Raw genomic sequence first — 16064 nt, 5'->3', positions numbered from 1 at the left:
ACGTCATGTCGCGTGGCATCAGTCGTCACCGCCACGTGGCCAGCACCAGCTAGCACCAGCATTATATACATCAACCCCTCTTAACTATTGACCTTACAACCCGAGTCCTAGTTGCCGTGCGCGTGCTCGTACCCGCGCGTCGTCGAGTCGTGCACGTCGTCGGCGATCTCGCGCAGGCCAGCGTGCTCGGGCTGAGGGCCAGGCGGGGGGTGGGCCGAGTGGACGCCAGCGTCGACATTGTTCGTGCGGTGCGCCTCAGCCATCTCCTGGCTCGGGCTACGGGCTGCCGGCGCACCAGCGCTCGAGCCACGGCTCATGCGGCGGCGCGCGTTCTGCACGGCCGAGGTGACGCGCGAGGGCTGCTTCTCAGTCGAGTGGTGGTGCACGGCGTCGCTGTCGTCGTGGACGCGGTGCTCGCCGTGCGCGTCGAGCGCGTCGGCGCGGACGGCACGCTCGTGCGGCTGCACCTCGGCGCTGGGGCGGCTGCCGTCCGTGCTGTGGCTGGCGCGCGAGGCCTTGTTACGCGCCACTGCGACCCCCTTGCCGGGACAGTCGGGGCACTTGCACTTGGCCGAGCGGCACGTGCAGTGGCCGTGGCACCTGGGAGGGGGGGGGTTAGCTGGCTCATTCATGGCTAGGGGAGGCCCCACTCACTCGCACGCGGCACTCTTCTCCTTGCATTTACACCCTGTGACGAGGCCGCGGATGGCGTTCATGGTTGTTGTCGTACTTGAGTCCGAGGTGGGCCGGGGCGCCTCATCCTCCTGTGTAACGGCGCTGATATATGGCGCGAGCTGTCGCGAGTGGGCGTCGTCGGCTAGCGGAGACAGACGACGGCAGGCGTCGTCGGCGTCTGGCCACGAATCCGCCACGAGTCGTGGGCTGAGTGGGCGAGCAGGCCCATGGCCATGTACTGCGGCACAGGTGATCGGTGTTGCATGTATGCACTGCGTCAGGCCGCGACGCTACAATCGCCTGGCCACCAGCCAGGCCGCGTCGGGGCCGCATTGTCCCTATTGTGCCAAGTGGCGAAACCCAGCACACTGATCCCATAAAACTCGTCGCCGACCTACTCTCCCCCCCATTCCCACCCCTGACGACTATCCCATCATGACCTCGGAGGCGACGGAGGCCAAGCATCATCCAGCGAAGGCGACGGAGGCCGAGGGCAAGCACCCGACCGAGAACGGCAAGGCGCAGCAGACGTCGGCAAAGGGCAAGCGGCCGACGCTTGCCCCCGCCTACGAGCTCGAGTACGGCGACGACTACGACCTGCCCCCTAGCGAGCGGCTCCCTCCGTACAGCGCGTGCCGTGGCGGCGAGCGGTGCCACGACCACGGCGCGAGGCCTGCTGCCCCACGCCAGCCCTCATACTCGGCCTGGGCGCCGAGCCGGGTGCACGGCCGCGCTGGGCTCAGCGCCCTAAAGGCGCGCGAGAAGGAGGCCGAGCGCGCCGCCGAGAGCGAGGAGCAGCGGCGCGCCCGCGTGCGCAGGGAGCAGGACGCCGAGCTCGCACACTGGCGCGAGCAGGTCGCCCTCGCCACCAAGGAGGCGGGCGCAAAGGACGCGCGGGCGCTCGAGCACAAGTCGGAGGCGCCGAGGGCGACGAAACCCAGTGTGGCGGCCAACCGACTGTCCCGAATCGAGAGCGGGGACAGTGGCCCGTCGTCATTGGCGCCTCCGCATCCGCAGCTCGAGGCCCCGGCCCTCGTCTTGGACCATCCCGAGGTGGCACTGCACACCGTGCCGGGCCTCGACCTCGCCCCTGCCCCTGCCCCGCCGTCGCCGCCGCCAAAGCACAAGCACGGCCGCAAGCGCGCCGGCACGTCCCCGGTGCACTCGCGCTCGCCATCACCCACCTCTCTCCACACGCCGCCTCCTCACACGGCGTCGTCGAGCTCGCTTTCGTCCTACCGCTCCGCGACACCCGCTACCCCCCCAGACACCGGGACAGACAGCCACCACCCCCTGCCAGCGTGGTGCACATCGCCGCTCCCGACCCCGCGCCTCACACGGAGCCACAGCGCTCCCGCTCTCGCACTGCTGACCTTGGAGGATTTGGAGGGGGCGTACGTGCCCGCACGGGGTGAGGCGAGCTGCGAGGTGGCGCGCTAACGACCCAGTACCCCCCCTCCGGCGCAAGGTGACGCCGAACCACTTGCGCGCGGCGCAGCCCGTGATCGGGCGTCTGCCGGACCGCATGGCGACCCGCACCGCCCAGACAACGGCGAGCAAGAAGGAGAAGGGCAAGCGCGAGCGCAACGCCTGGTCGCCCAGCGAGATTGCGAACCGGCTCAGTCCGCGCGCGCTCGCCGAGCGACCGGCCAGTCCGCCAGCCGCCGCAGAGCTCCCGCACGCGACTGGCCCGCCGAGCCCGAGCCGCAACCGCCCGTTCTCGTTCTTCCGCCGCCCGACGCGCCAGTACCGCCTCCCGCCAGTCGAGATGCCCCACGGCCACGAGCACAACTCTGCGCTCGGGCGCCCGCCCCAGCACCCGCACTCGGAGCACACGTACGCGCGCGTCCCGCCGCGCCTGTTCGAGCAGTGGCCTACCCGCCTTCCGATCGAGTACAAGCTCTGGTGTACCCCGTTCTTGGGGTACGACGAGGTGCGCGTCGAGCCAGACGGCGCCGTCGAGATGTAGCGCCGGAGCGAACACTGCGCCCAGGATCGCTCTAGACCAGTTCGTACTGCACACGTTTATAATCAATGAATGCTGCATATGTCCGTGTACTTGTATGGGCGGCGGGGCCGTGGGTTGAAGGTGAGTTGGGGTTGAGGTTGAGGTTGAGGTTGAGGTTGAGGTTGAGGTTGAGGTTGAGGTTGAGGTCGAGGTTGAGGTTGAGGTTGAGGTTGAGGTTGAGGTCGAGGTTGAGGTTGAGGTTGAGGGATTAGAGGAGGAGGGCGGCAGCGAGCGCGCCGGCAAGGACAGCACCCGCGGGGCGGAGGACGCCGGCCGCCGACTTTGGCTTGTCCGACGACTTGGCAGCCGACGACGCACCCGCTCCGGCAGCAGTGCCCGACGCACCGCCCGACGCCGACGCCGCATCAGGCGACCCGATGTACGCGTTGAAGTCCTGGAACGTGTAGTTCTGCTCGACGTACGGGTGCGTCCAGTTCATCGCCGCCGAAATAGGCACAATGTGCTTGAAGGCCCCCTTGATGCTCGGGTACTGGTCGATAAACTCCTGCATGGTAAAGTTGTTGACCTCGTGGTTGAGCACCGTCAGGCCCTGCGTCGCGTACTGGCCCTGGCCTGCGGCCGTGATGATCTTCTGGTAGTTGTTGGTCACGTCGGCGACCGTGACGTTGTTGGTGCCGACCGACCAGTCGAACGTGTCGTTCTTCCAGAGCACGTTGGTGAGGTTGAGGCCCGCGGCGATGACGCGCACGCGGTTGTCGACGTCGCCGAACGGCGGGCGCCAGCACGTCGGCGTGACGCCAATCACCTCCTTGATCACCTGGCGCGTGTAGTAGAGCTCGGCGAACACTTGCTCGTTGGTAAGGGCCGTCATGTAGGGGTGCGACCATGTGTGCACGCAGATGTGGTGCCCGTCGTCCTTTGCGCGGATGGCCTGCACCGGCCAGTCGATGACATTCGAGCCAATGAAGAACATGGACGCCTTCTGGTTGTTCTCGGCGAGGAAGTTGTACAGTGCATTGTGCGAGCAGTTGGGGCCGTCGTCAAAGCCCAGCCCCCACGTCTCGGGCTCGGGCAGGTTGGTGATGTCCGAAGGGATGCCGAGCTCGGCGGCAGGCGTCGTGCAGCGCGACTGGGTCCACCAGCAGTCGGGGTCGCCCGTGGGGTAGTTGGCGCCGGTCCAGTCGCCCTTGGGCGTGCCGTGCGGCGAGTTGGAGTGGGGCACCTTTTGCTGCACGGTCGCGTTGATGGTCGCGAAGAGCGCGGCGGCCTCGCTGTCGCCGGCGACGAGGGTGGCGGGCTGCACCCAGATGGCGGGGTACTTTGCCTTGCTGTTGGCCATGGGCGCGTACGAGTAGGGCGCGCACTGGGCCGCGACGTCTGGGGGGGTTAGCGGGGTGCTGCCTTGCTCGTCTTCCTCGTCTTCCCCGTCTTCCTCGACGCCTCACCCCCTCCCCCGACACTCGCCGCGCGCGTGAGGCATCTCGGCGACCTCTCGCATGCCACTCTCCACCACCCACCCCTCCCCACCGCCCAACTCACCGACGTTGTTGGTGTCCACCTGGCGCTTGTCGTGGATCACATTGTGCTCTCCTCCGACATTCCTCCTGGCAATGTTGTGCCCGCTGCAGCCGACATGGGCCGCTGCTAGGCCGAGAAGGGAGATGGACGCGGTGGCTACGAGCATTGTCGGGGGGTCTGGGTCAACGAGTGTGGGTCAGAGCCAGAGTTATTGTCCGCCGTTGACGAGTGAGTAGAGTCAAGAGTCGCTGTCAAAGACGACGAGGACGACCTTCGACCTACGCGTGCAGCGCGATCCTCTGCTCGCTGCTCACTCCCCCCTCCCTCGTTCTCCTCACGTTCCCTTGCTGCGCGCTGTTTGGAAAGACCTCAGCCTGAGTTGTATCCCAGTTTAGAACGACGCGACTGCGCAGGAAAAGGTGGACGAGGCAAGGCGGAGGCAATTTCGACACAACGGCCGAGGCAGCCGAGTCATCCGAGCGTCAGCCACTGCCGAGCAGCCGGCGCACGGGCCCTCTCGGCAGCGACGCGCGAGACCCAGAGGGCGCAGGGGGGCGTCGAGGGCGCAAAGGGGCATCGCGCCGTGGCGCGAGGATCAGTGTGTCTGTGTGACAAACCGCCACTATTTTTAGCATCAGTGCCGCTTTTTTACAGGGTGAGTGATGGCCCGTTTCAATCTGCGGAGTGAAAAAGGCGCGCGACGCATCCCCGGTATTGGGGCGCGCCTATGGTGGTGACGTAGGCGCGCCAATGGCAGTCACGTGCGCCTTCCGGATGCCGTATACCGTGGCGATCGGGAATGCCGGCGCTACGAGAAGTGGGTCCCGAGTCGGACGAGCAGTGGCCATTCTGCCCTCCGCCATTCCTCGTCACCCACATGCATATCGTGCCACAATTGTCCAAAGCAGTACCACCAGCGGGCATCTACAGTGCCAGCGCCGCGACCATCACCCCAACGACGCCCATCACCACGGGCAGCACGACAGCCGCGTGGGGCTGGGCGCCGCTGTTGGGCGCTACACCCGGGATCGGGCCGGCTGCGGCGGACGACGAGGCGGCGGCTGACGACACGGCGAAACGGCTCGTCGTGCTACCCGCACTTACCCCGCTCGCCAGCGGGGACGAGGTCGTCGGGCGCATGACGGTCGGCGTCGCAGCTGGCGTAGACGACGACGACGTGGTGGTGGACGTCTCGTCTGCCGACGAGCTCCAAGCCTCGCTCGTCGCCGTCGTGCGCGTCTCGGTCCACTGTGTCGTCTCTGTCCACTGCGTCGTCTCGGTCCACTGAGTCGTCTCGGTCCACTCGGTCGTGCGGTCAAACGTCTGATCCGGCGCCGTCTTGACCGTCCACGAAGAGTACTCGACCCCGGCGTACCCGCTGCACGCGCGGCCGCGCTGGCAGCAGCCCCCGATCACGCAGTAGTATCCCGCCTTGCAGTATGTGCCGTCTGTGGTGTCAGCGGCGGTCGTGGGCCCAACTCACCGCTACAGCAGTCGGCGTCAAAGGGCGCGCACGCCCCCGTGCTGCGGCACACGCCGACGCCGTTCTGGCAGCATCCCCCACGGACGCTGTTGCAGAACGAGCCCTCGTAGCAGAAACGGTCTGGCGTCAGCGCTGCCAGGGAGGCGACTTACTGTTCCCGCAGCACTTGGAGCCCCAGGGGGCACAGTACCCCTGGTCACACAGGCCCCAGTTGCCGCAGCGCGACTGGCGCTTGTCGAAGGCGAAGAGGAAGAGGTTGGGGCTCGTGCCGCCGAGGAGCGAGAGCGCTCCCGGGTCGTTCGCCTCGAACGGGATAAAGTCGGGCAGGTCGTCGCGTGGCGCGGGGGTGTGTTCGTCGCGGTGGGCGAGGGTGCCGAAGCCGCCGAGGTCTTCGGGCGCGTTGCGGGGCGGGTCGGTGTCGTCGGCCCAGGCGAGGGCGAGGAGCGCGAGCGTGGCGATGGCGAGGGGGGTCATGGCGTCGAAGGGGGGTGGGGAGGTGCCGCATCCCCCCGCTGCAAGCATCAGCATTTATACGCCTCACACCATCGCTGCACACCTTGGCTGCATAATTCATGGCGAGGCCGCGCCAAGACATGACCCCCCCGGCCCGACATACGACGCTGCACGCCGTTAAGCGGCCCGATCGACGGGCACTTTAAGCACCAAAGTGGCCGTGTGGCCGTGTTGGCCCACTATCGGCATCCTGGCCCACTGCCACTGGGCCAAGCACGCACGCCAGCGGCCCCGCGGCCCCGTTGAAACGAGTACTTGCACCGCCTGCGCCTGACCAGACCACTTACCCCCGAGCAGCGGTGTGGCGGTGACAGGGGCCAGGCTGACGACAGCAAGCAGCGGGCAGATGAAACCGACATGAGCGTCGTGCCTGTGCAATGCCCGCCTGGGTGTCATACAATACCCCCTCGTCCCTCCCCGCCCGCCCGCCCGCTCGCGACTAACCACACCTGTCGTCGGCGTCCTGTGCCTGCACATTTCTGGCCCGGGACAGGCGGTGCCGCTTGGGCGGTGCATGCGCTGCTGCACTGCCTACTCGTCTCACTCGACTCGTATCTCGGTCCAGGCCAGTAAGCTTACCTCTCGGAGGCAATTCCCCGGCTCGGCGGGGGAAGTGACTGTTGGGAGTCACGTGATGGCAGCAAGTGGGGCATGGACGAGCGATATCAGCGCTGCGTGCGAGGAATGGGATGTGTCGGTATGCGCTGACAGTCTGATCCGCAGCCTGTTGGCCCAGGCTGCGACTGCTGCGCTTTCAATAGTGTGGCGTGCGCGTGGGCCCCCAACGCTGGATGGTGGCTTGAATGCCGGCCTCGGAGCGGCAGTGAGGCGAAGCTCGCTCGTCTGAGTGAGAAAGCCGACTCGAGAAGCAGAGATTGGAGTGTTTGGCGCCGCTCTAGCCCAGTACCAAACTCCCCTCTCCAGTAAAGACTCGACTCGCTCCTACGGCAGCGGCTCACACCTCGCGGTGGCCGCGGCTGTGGCGATTGTGCGGGGCCACCAGCGGCGAGTTGTCTGTCGCCCTCCATCGCTGTCCGCCGTCCGCCGTCAGCGCACGGGCTCGCGTGCTCCCATTGTCCGTACCCAATCGGTTCCGAAGCTGTGGAGCAAGCCTCCACGGTGTTGGAATTGCAGTGGCGTGACGGCCCAACACCGTCGCCGTTCTACAACTGTGCCCATAAATTATTCCACTCATGCAATCACTCTTCTCTCTACAAACACGCGTAGCCTTTCAAGCCTCAGCAGCCGGCGGCGCCATGGCTCAGCGCGTCAAAGTGAGGCGGTGGCGTCGACGCGTGACGACATGATGTCACCCCCGGCTCATGTCTCAGCCACAAAAGACATGTCTCAGAGCAAAAAGAGCTCGCCTCCCAGTTGTATCCCCGCTTGGATGTCAGGCCACAGTCAGGCTCGAACCGCCGTTCTATCTGTGGCCCCGGACCTGGTCGAAACAATCGTAGCTTTCAACTACCGACTGAGCCACCCGCCCCGGGGTAGAAACCCCGTTGGGTGATGGGTCGCGTGCTGGGTCAAGTATGGGCTGTGGCACACCCATGCAACTGCACAACCACGGCACCGCGGGGGATACTCGATACCCAACTCATGCTGTTCGCTGCGGGGTCTGGGTGTGCATTTCCGCCGCACCAGCTGAACACCCGGGTTGATTGGCTGCTCGAGAGAAGTGTTTGGTACATCACCGCAGTCATGTTGGCCAATCGAGTGCCACCGCGGGGTGGTGTGGTGGAAATTGTCCACAACCACAAGTCCCAGCTGCCAAGATGTCAGTCGAGCAGAGTGATCAATGCAGGCCGCAAATGTCGTGGGGAAATTTCCCCGTCGTGTGGACCCCGAGCGGGCATCCTTTAAATAGCTCGTGCTCTGCCGCGGCTACCGGGGCCCGGGACATACATCTCCACTCTATGGCTGCTCCAAATGGTATCCTCGGGCGTAGCATCCCTCGCAGAGGCGATAGACTGCTCTAGCTCCAACCATTTCGTCGTCGTCCGTGGGTGTGCGGGGCGTGAACGTGTGATCCGGCACATGGTCGGCCGTCGACGCGAGGCTCCATGCGCCGCTACCCCCGGGCGTTGGGAGAGCTGTCCCGTCCCCCGCAGCGTCGCCACTCCCTTTCTCCTCCTCATCTCTCTGGGCGCGCTCCGTGCGCTGGAGAGCAGCGTCGAGCGCCTCGGCCTCGACCGCGCCCCCAGGAGCATCCTTCACGCCGGCGCTGTTCGCGCCGAGCTCCCTCATCGCCGAGCTGATCTCGCGCGCGCTCCCCCCAGCAGTGAGGAGCGCGCCGAAAGCCGGATCGCTAGCAGCGTACACGACGCGGTCTTCGTCGTTCCACGCGACCACGATACCGTCGAGGATGGCCGTGCGCTCGCTCTCGCGGTCGGCGTCGGCCGGCGCGAGCGCGCGGCGTGTTGACGAGACGAGCGCGAGCTCGGCATAGCTGTGGAATACTATTGCCAGGGGGGAGATGGGGACCGTGTGCGGGTCGAGCTCGGAGGGCGAGTAGGAGCGCGTGTGTGATGCTGACGAGGTCGGTGACGAGGAGACGTGGCGTGTGGTCGCTGGCGGGCGTGAGGCGGTCGCCGGGCTGGAGTACGAATGGGAACGGCGAGATTCCGATGATCTGGCGTGCGACGCTCCGGCTGCTGATGGCGGCGGCGCGCTGGGATTCGCGCCAGAGGACCCGCTGCTAGACATTGAGGCGCAATGGTGTACTGAAGGGCATTGGGTGCGGTGGAGGAGATGCAGGGAGAAGAGGGGGACAAGGGTCTTGCCGCTTGTTTCATGCGTCGGGGGCCAGCTCGCCGCTCGCTCACTCGCCAACAATGTTGCCAACCGCCTGGCAATCCGTGGACAGTAACACACTAACATGGCCGGTCCACTTTATCTCCTCGTGCAGGTTGTACGCGGGGGCTGGTAGCGTCGTCGTGACTAAACCACGACGATATGTACGTGGCAACGCGGGCGGCTGGGATTGGGTCCAAGCCGCCCAGCCAAGCCGCCCAGTGTTCCTAGTCGCGTCGAGGCTTCCACAGCGGCGACCAGCAGCCGGACCCGCCATGGAATGCGCCGACATGTCCAGGCCGGGGTGTGCTCTTCCTGTGATGCTCCGCCTGAGAGGACACGTGCGGCGGCGTGTTTGCTCGAAACGCATGCCGTGTGGAGCGGCTGGCATTGCCCGGCTCCCGATGATATCACCGCTCGTGCGCCAAAGCGCGCGCAGCGCGCGCAGCACTTATTCGGCCTCACTCGACAGGCGAGCGTTACCGCGTCGGATCCTCCGAGCATCTACCGGCGGCATGCCTCGGAGGCTGTTGTGCCTCCGACGAGAGCTCGCGTACAGTAGCAGTAGCCTCGGCCAGCGCTCCACAACTTTTGGGACTGGCGGGTGCCACATGCCGCATCCTCTTCTAAACAAGGCGGCCCACGACGTCCCGCCGGAGCTGGGTCGCCCTTGGCTCGGTCGCACGCGCGCAGGCATCCGTGAACAGGTACAGCTTCGGTTCTGTGGTTCTGTGCTGCAGTGGATAGGCTGGCTGGGGCGACCGAGAGTGGAGCGCAGCTGCACCTGCCGCACGAGGCCAGCTAGCAAGCCGAGGTCACAACATTACTGTGCATGTCGCACGCCTCGGTGTCTCTACATCCGCATATGCGTGTTATCGCCTCCAGCGTGCCTCGCACAGGTCCACTATCCCCACACAGGCCCCCGGCGCAAGATGCCGCGTGGACCACCTCGCGGTCGTTACAGCGGCTGCCCACGTCCCTCGTCCTCGGCATACTTGTCCTTGACATCACTTGCACCCTGGATCCCGTCGGTCGCGTCCGATTGCTCAGCCTCCGTCGCCTGCGCCTTGCGCTTGTCGCGCCGCAAGAGGAAGAGGATCAGAGTGGTCCAGATGACTGGAGCCGTTAGTGCCGTCTCGGGCGGACCGCTCAGCTACTCACTGAGCAGGATCTGGTAGATGATGGTCGCCGTCATGCCCTTGCGGGCGGCCGGGAAGTCGCTATCCATACATCAGGTCGGGCCCCTGCGTGCGCTCCACCCCGGTCCCACTCACGTTGTCTTCCAGTAAAAGTTGGGCCCGACAGCCTGCACGACATATGCCAGGTCATTGCCCATGGCGACGAGGAGGGCGCGCTTCTCGGTATCGTGCTGGTTGATCTCGTTGATCCACGCCAGGATGAGGGGGCCAGCACCTGAGAAGGCCGATGTGAGCCAGTACAGGGCGAAGTGCGCTTCAATGTTGTCGTAGAGCGGGATGACTCGGAGCGGGATGGCGATTCCGAGCTGAGCGGGTTTAGCACTCGGCACCGAGAAGCAGAAAGACACTCACGAGCCAGAACGCGCCGATGTACATGAATGGCCAACGACGTCCCTTGAGGGGCCCGTCAGACAGCCACGCGAAGATGAGCGAGATGACAATGAAGATACCCGTCGCGACGAGAGGCACTGGGCGTGTGTCAGATGGGGCACAGTGAGTCACGATCTCGCCGCTTACAGTTGTTGATCTGCGGCACAGTGTAGTGGCGTCCTGGAACTGGCGCGGGCTTCTTGTTGAAGCTCTTGAGGTAGTAACCCATGGGCTGCTGGATACCGCCGTTGTTCCAGATGACATACTGGAGGGCTGAGTCGTCAGCGTCGCTCGCGAGTTCCGAAGGCAATCAACTCACGCAAGACGTAGAAATGCCACGACGAGAGCAGCGCCTTGATCCTGGCGCGGGTCCACGGCTTGCGCCCGGCACGTCCGATGCGCTTGAGGCGCGCGATGGCGAGGTTGTTCTCCTCCTCGGTGAGCCACCACTCCTTCTTGTCCTGGAGGGGAAGACCGGGGAGGAAGACGAAGCCGAAGAGCGCGATGGGCAGCGTGATGATCGCGTCAATGATGAAGAGCCAGCGCCAGCCTGCGAGGCCGTGCACGCCGTGGAGGTTGGTGTACGCCGCTGCCTGGAGGAAGCCCGAGAACATTGAGCCGAGGGAGCCGGCTAGCCAGAAGATCATGGCGCGCTTGCCGATCTCGCGCGGGGTGTACCATCCGCCAAGGAGGTAGTGAATGCCTGGATAGAAGCCCGACTCGAGCAGGCCGACGAGGAAGCGCAGCGCATACAGCGCCTTGTAGCTCTTGACGGCGTATGAGCCGAGCGTGGCGATACCCCAGCCAAACTCGAGCGCCGGGATGACGTACCGCGGCGACACACGCGTAAGCAGCAGGTTGGAAGGGATCTGCCCGATCACGTAGCCGACCGTCCAGATCGACACGGCCGTGACCAGCTGGTTGCCGTACATCCCTGGGGCGGAAGTTAGTGGCTGGGACGGCAGTAACAGGGGGTGGACCACCCGACCGATACCCACCTAGATCCTCCTGCATGCCCGACAGGAACGCGCTGCACGGGTCAGCAGGTGCCCTGTCGCGAGGCGCATCGGCAACTTACTTGTTGATGTTCGTTTGGTCCAGGTTCTTGAGGAAGTAGCCCAGCGACGCAAAGGTGAGGATCAGGGCGTCGACCTTGAACATGAGCTTGCGCTCATCTTTCGGCAGGTCGAACGTGTCCCAGAGCCGGCCCTTCCAGGTCGGCTGGATGGCCTGGTGGAGGTCGACGGGCTTGGTGACGCTCTCGACGTCGACATCGGACGCGCTCTCCCGCCCGGGCTGGTATGCCAGTGTTTTTGTCGCCATGGTGGTGGGGGTGGGGCTCTGGGCCTACACCTTCGCCTCGGCCCACGTCTCTTTATACAGGCTCAGCAGGTCGGGCGAGCGGGGTATTCGGGGCGGGCAGGGCGGCGTGCGATAACCGCCGGAGCCGCGCTCGCTCAGTCGCGTGCTCTTGTCGCCATTGTTGACGCCTTCACCGCGTTTGATGACATTGGTCTTCTTCTGCTTACCCTTTGTAAGCTTTTACACAAGGCACAGCGGCTGCTCGACTAGCCTCGTCCAGCCCGGCCTGCGCCACGGACAAGTCCGAGCGAGGCAGCGAGCGAGCGCTGGGCCAGGGAGATAAGCAGTGAGCCGTTGGCGCCAGCGCCACGCGACGACACGGCTGTGGTGGCTCATGATTCAGGGAAATGATGTGATTGACGAGCCATTGCACCCTTGGTGGACGGGTCAAACGTCAGTATGCGGCGTCTTGTCGGTATGCATGCCTTGACACGCGCGCGGTAAGCACGACTTGGCACTGTGAATAGCACAATGGTATTGCCAAGCGTATGTGGTGCTCGGAGTACAGAGCGCCGCGGCGTGGATGGGTCGGCGCCCGCGAGGACCATCGTTCTCGTCGTGCTCGCTGCCGGGCTCGTCGGTGCCGGATAAGATAACGAAGTCGTGTGCGCCGCTCGCCCTCCGTGGTGGCGAGGTCGGCTCCGTCATACATGTGCTGGTGCTTTGGCAGGTCTATGAGGGGCAGGTGAGTTACAGCCCAGGGTACGGGGAGCTTGGATGCAGTGTCGCCTCACCTATGTCGACCGGAGCCCTGTTCGCCATGGCCGGCGGTGTCGGGCTCTGGCACCCGAGCGGTCATTTCCCGCCGTTTGCGACGCGCTGCGGCTGACGCTGGATCGATCGACAAGCGAGTCCGCTCCGCCTCGCACACCAGGTGCCTGCGTGCATGCTTGAATGACATCAGCACACATTCCATCATAACACGCCGCTGATGCAGATGTTTAAACCTAAGCGTTTTGTTGAGCTCCGTCCGCTGAATCAAAGTAAAAAGGCGGCCACTCACCCAGCCTCCAAGTCGGTCAATAGCCACCCTGCCCCTCCGCACAGCCCTCGTCTCACTCGACTGCGTTCGGGTCTGCTCCAAGCCCCGACGGAGCACCCGCATCGGGAGACACCAGACCGCGGCGCGGTTGTGGTTGGGGGTGAGTTGGACTGAGTGAGCGCCACCGCAGTCATGACGCCATCAGCCGCATTTCGTCGCCATCCTAAGCCAGCCAGACCTGGGTGGCTCGTGGTGCTCGGAGGCAGCGCCGAGGGCGTCGCCGAACCGGCAATGCCGCAGGCATGGCTTGGCTCGAGCGTAGCAGCCGCCGGTAGCAGGGGGGGGGGGGGGGGATCGAGTGGAGGGCGAAGGGGGTGGGTGGGCAGGCGTCGGCATGCCGGCCGGCCATACCCCGCAAAGACCTGTCCCTCTCCACTCTGTCGGTTGTCGTTTCCACACCACCATTGTTCTTCTTCAACAAGATACCTTACAAACCACGACGTCAAAATGACGCCCAGCCCCCCTCTAGCAATGAGTACTTGTTGCACAACAGGGCCCGCGAGCACGCGAACATGCGGACACTGCCGAAGGCCGAGCTAGGCCCGTCGGGGAACGGACGAGCGGCTTGCGGCCCCGCCGCCCGTTAACTTTTCTCCACTCACGCTGACTCCAGCTGCTGGCCCAGCACGTTCTATTGACGCCTCCAGACTCCACGCACGCTCTGATGACGCCTCCAGACTCCACCAGCACGCACCCCGTCGTTGTAGCATCAGCCGGCAAAAGAAGGCGACCGACGGGCTCGCGGGTCCCCATCCGCCCCGGCGGGCCACCTCCCAGATCTGCTGCGGTGCCGCCTCCGCTACCGGCCACAGATCCACTGTATCCATCCACCCGGCCCCCGGAATGTGAAGGGTACATAAGGATGCAGTCGCCGCGAGTCGATCCCCCAGATCCCTCTAGGGGGGATAGAAGGGTTGGCCGGGGCGAGGACGACGAAGTCGGCGGCTGGTGGCCCCGCTCGGCTTCGGCTCTCACCCGGTGCAGGCCTAGCCCTACGCGGACGCGGTCCCGCTCAAAGGTCATGCTCGCTACCACTGTCTGCCCTGCCGCGCTTTGCGTCCTCACCATTGCCGCCGGCCTGGGGCTCAGCTGACAAGTATTCTCGGCTACGACGGGGGGCTGTGGGGGACGGCGGGGCACATGAGCGGACTCGGCGCCGCCAGCAGCGAGTACAAGAGCGGCGGGGTGGCCTGGAGAGTGAGGACACCGCCCCCAGTTCGTCTCTGGGCCCCACTACGCAAGTTCAACGACCTCGAACCATCAAGTCCGACCATGGCGCCAGTCGCAATCATGACCCCAGGCCAAGGGCAGCCGCAGGAGGCGGGCTGGAAGCTCCTCGTGTCCAACCGTCGCTGTCTCGGCCTGGCGACGTTCAGCGCCCTCGGCGGCGTGCTGTACGGCTACAACCAGGGCGTGTTCTCCAATGTGCAGGTGCAGGCCGAGTTCCACCACCGCTTCCAGCGCACTGTGAGTCGGCTCTCCACACACCTCTGACGCGCAGCTCGAAAACTCCGCGACCAAGGGCATGCTTACGGCCATCCTCGAGCTCGGCGCCTTCCTGAGCTCGCTGATGGCTGGCCCGATCAGCGACCGTATCTCGCGCAAGCACTCGATCACGCTCTGGACGGTCATCTTCATCGCCGGTGTCATCGTCCAGACGGCGGCGACGTACAACGTCGGCATGATCTACGCCGGGCGCTGGTTCGCCGGTATGGGCGTTGGTGGCCTCAGCACCGTCGTGCCCATGTACAACGCCGAGCTTGCTCCCGCTGCTATCCGTGGCACGCTCGTCGGCCTGCAGCAGGTCGCCATTTGCTGTGAGCGCGCCGTGCTTTGTGGAGTGCTTTGTGGAGCTGACCCCCCCAGTCGGCATCATGATCTCGTACTGGATTGCATACGGCACCGCATTCATCGGGGGCACGACGTACCCCGGGCAGTCGTCGGCCGCCTGGCGCGTCCCCCTCGGCATTCAGATCCTCCCAGCCCTCGTACTCGCAATCGGCATCCGCTTCCTGCCATTCTCGCCGCGCTGGCTCATGCTCCACGACCGCGAGGACGAATGCCTCGCCGTGATCGCCAATCTGCGTGCCAAGCCCGCATCCGACCCCGATGTCCAGTATGAGTTTGCCTGCCTCAGGGCCGAGCGTCTCATCCAGAAGGACATTGCCGAGCGGAGGTACGGCGTGTCCCAGATCACATGGCGCGAGGAGATGCGCGAGTACTGGCGCCTGGTGTCGACCCCCGGCCTGAGGAAGCGCGCGACTTTTGGCCCCCTCGTCCAGGCTTTCGGGCAGTTTTCCGGCATTAACGGTACGTCGTAGGTGGGAAGGTGGCAGAAGCTGACGGTCAGCGATCCTCTACTATGCCCCTACCATCTTCGACCAGCTCGGCCTCACCGGCGGCACGACGTCGCTCCTCGCGACCGGCATCATCGGCGTGGTCCTCTTCCTCGTCACGATCCCGGGAGCGCTCTTCGCCGACAGCGTGGGCCGCCGCCCACTTCTCATCTTCGCATCTGCCAGCATGGCCATCTCACACGCCATCATCGCCGCCCTCGTGGCCAGGTTCGGCTCTAACTTCGCCACCCACAAGGGAGCCGGATACGCCGCCGTCGTCTTTGGTAGGTTACGCACGGCCGACTAGTGCTGATCTCAGTTTTCTGGTACACTGCGTCCTACGGCTTCGGCTTTGGCCCCGTGGGCTGGATCGTAGCAGCCGAGTCGTGCCCTCTCGACCAGCGTGCGAGAAGCGTCGGTCTCGCTTCAGCGGTCAAGTGCGTACCCAACTCCCTCCTGCCGACGTCTGCTGACCATAAAAAGCTGGATCACAAACTTCACGGTGGCCCAAATCACGCCTATCATGCTCACGGACATCGGATACAAGACGTTCATCGTCTTCATGGTCTTCTGTGTGCTGTGCCTGGCCTGGGTTATCATTTTCCTTCCCGAGCTCAAGGGTCTGTCCCTCGAGGAGATCGACGCTCTGTTCGACGACAAGTCGAGCGAAGAGGAGCGCGAGCGCCGCGACGAGATTGCCCGGTCGGTCGGCCTCGGTGTGGCTCAAGTGGACAGCAACGAGCCCAAGCACCTTTCCGACGTCTACTACGACAAGACTGGCAACAAGGTGTAGGTGGAAGAC

At 65.0% G+C, this 16064-nt stretch overlaps 6 protein-coding genes across 6 annotated transcripts; 2 read left to right on the top strand and 4 right to left on the bottom strand.

Moving 5' to 3' along the window:
* Positions 1-107: 107 nt before the first annotated feature.
* Q8F55_004537 (uncharacterized protein) lies at positions 108-716 on the bottom strand (the record flags this gene model as incomplete). The annotated part of the gene is made up of 2 exons (XM_069353050.1): positions 108-600; positions 655-716. 2 exons carry the CDS (start codon positions 714-716, stop codon positions 108-110), a joined length of 555 nt encoding a protein of 184 aa, XP_069210468.1.
* A 394-nt stretch (positions 717-1110) lies between these two features.
* Positions 1111-2644, top strand: Q8F55_004536 (uncharacterized protein; the record flags this gene model as incomplete). The annotated part of the gene is made up of 2 exons (XM_069353049.1): positions 1111-2086; positions 2124-2644. The coding sequence occupies 2 exons, from the start codon at positions 1111-1113 to the stop codon at positions 2642-2644; spliced, it is 1497 nt and encodes a 498-aa protein (XP_069210467.1).
* Positions 2645-2891: 247 nt separating this feature from the next.
* Q8F55_004535 (uncharacterized protein) lies at positions 2892-4328 on the bottom strand (the record flags this gene model as incomplete). Its single annotated transcript, XM_069353048.1, has 2 exons — positions 2892-4021; positions 4184-4328. 2 exons carry the CDS (start codon positions 4326-4328, stop codon positions 2892-2894), a joined length of 1275 nt encoding a protein of 424 aa, XP_069210466.1.
* Positions 4329-5086: 758 nt separating this feature from the next.
* On the bottom strand, positions 5087-6119 carry Q8F55_004534 (uncharacterized protein; the record flags this gene model as incomplete). Its single annotated transcript, XM_069353047.1, has 2 exons — positions 5087-5610; positions 5798-6119. The coding sequence occupies 2 exons, from the start codon at positions 6117-6119 to the stop codon at positions 5087-5089; spliced, it is 846 nt and encodes a 281-aa protein (XP_069210465.1).
* A 1956-nt stretch (positions 6120-8075) lies between these two features.
* On the bottom strand, positions 8076-11845 carry Q8F55_004533 (uncharacterized protein; the record flags this gene model as incomplete). The annotated part of the gene is made up of 9 exons (XM_069353046.1): positions 8076-8731; positions 9930-10070; positions 10116-10174; positions 10229-10458; positions 10505-10620; positions 10670-10795; positions 10842-11456; positions 11521-11552; positions 11601-11845. The coding sequence occupies 9 exons, from the start codon at positions 11843-11845 to the stop codon at positions 8076-8078; spliced, it is 2220 nt and encodes a 739-aa protein (XP_069210464.1).
* Positions 11846-14198: 2353 nt separating this feature from the next.
* On the top strand, positions 14199-16055 carry Q8F55_004532 (uncharacterized protein; the record flags this gene model as incomplete). Its single annotated transcript, XM_069353045.1, has 6 exons — positions 14199-14393; positions 14428-14743; positions 14793-15236; positions 15277-15546; positions 15582-15699; positions 15746-16055. The coding sequence occupies 6 exons, from the start codon at positions 14199-14201 to the stop codon at positions 16053-16055; spliced, it is 1653 nt and encodes a 550-aa protein (XP_069210463.1).
* Between the last annotated feature and the right edge of the window lie 9 nt (positions 16056-16064).

Source organism: Vanrija albida (genome assembly GCF_041260175.1).
Source record: "Vanrija albida strain AlHP1 chromosome Unknown contig_3, whole genome shotgun sequence".
Classification (NCBI taxonomy): Eukaryota; Fungi; Basidiomycota; class Tremellomycetes; order Trichosporonales; family Trichosporonaceae; genus Vanrija; species Vanrija albida.
This window is presented reverse-complemented; position numbering and strand designations above follow the sequence as displayed.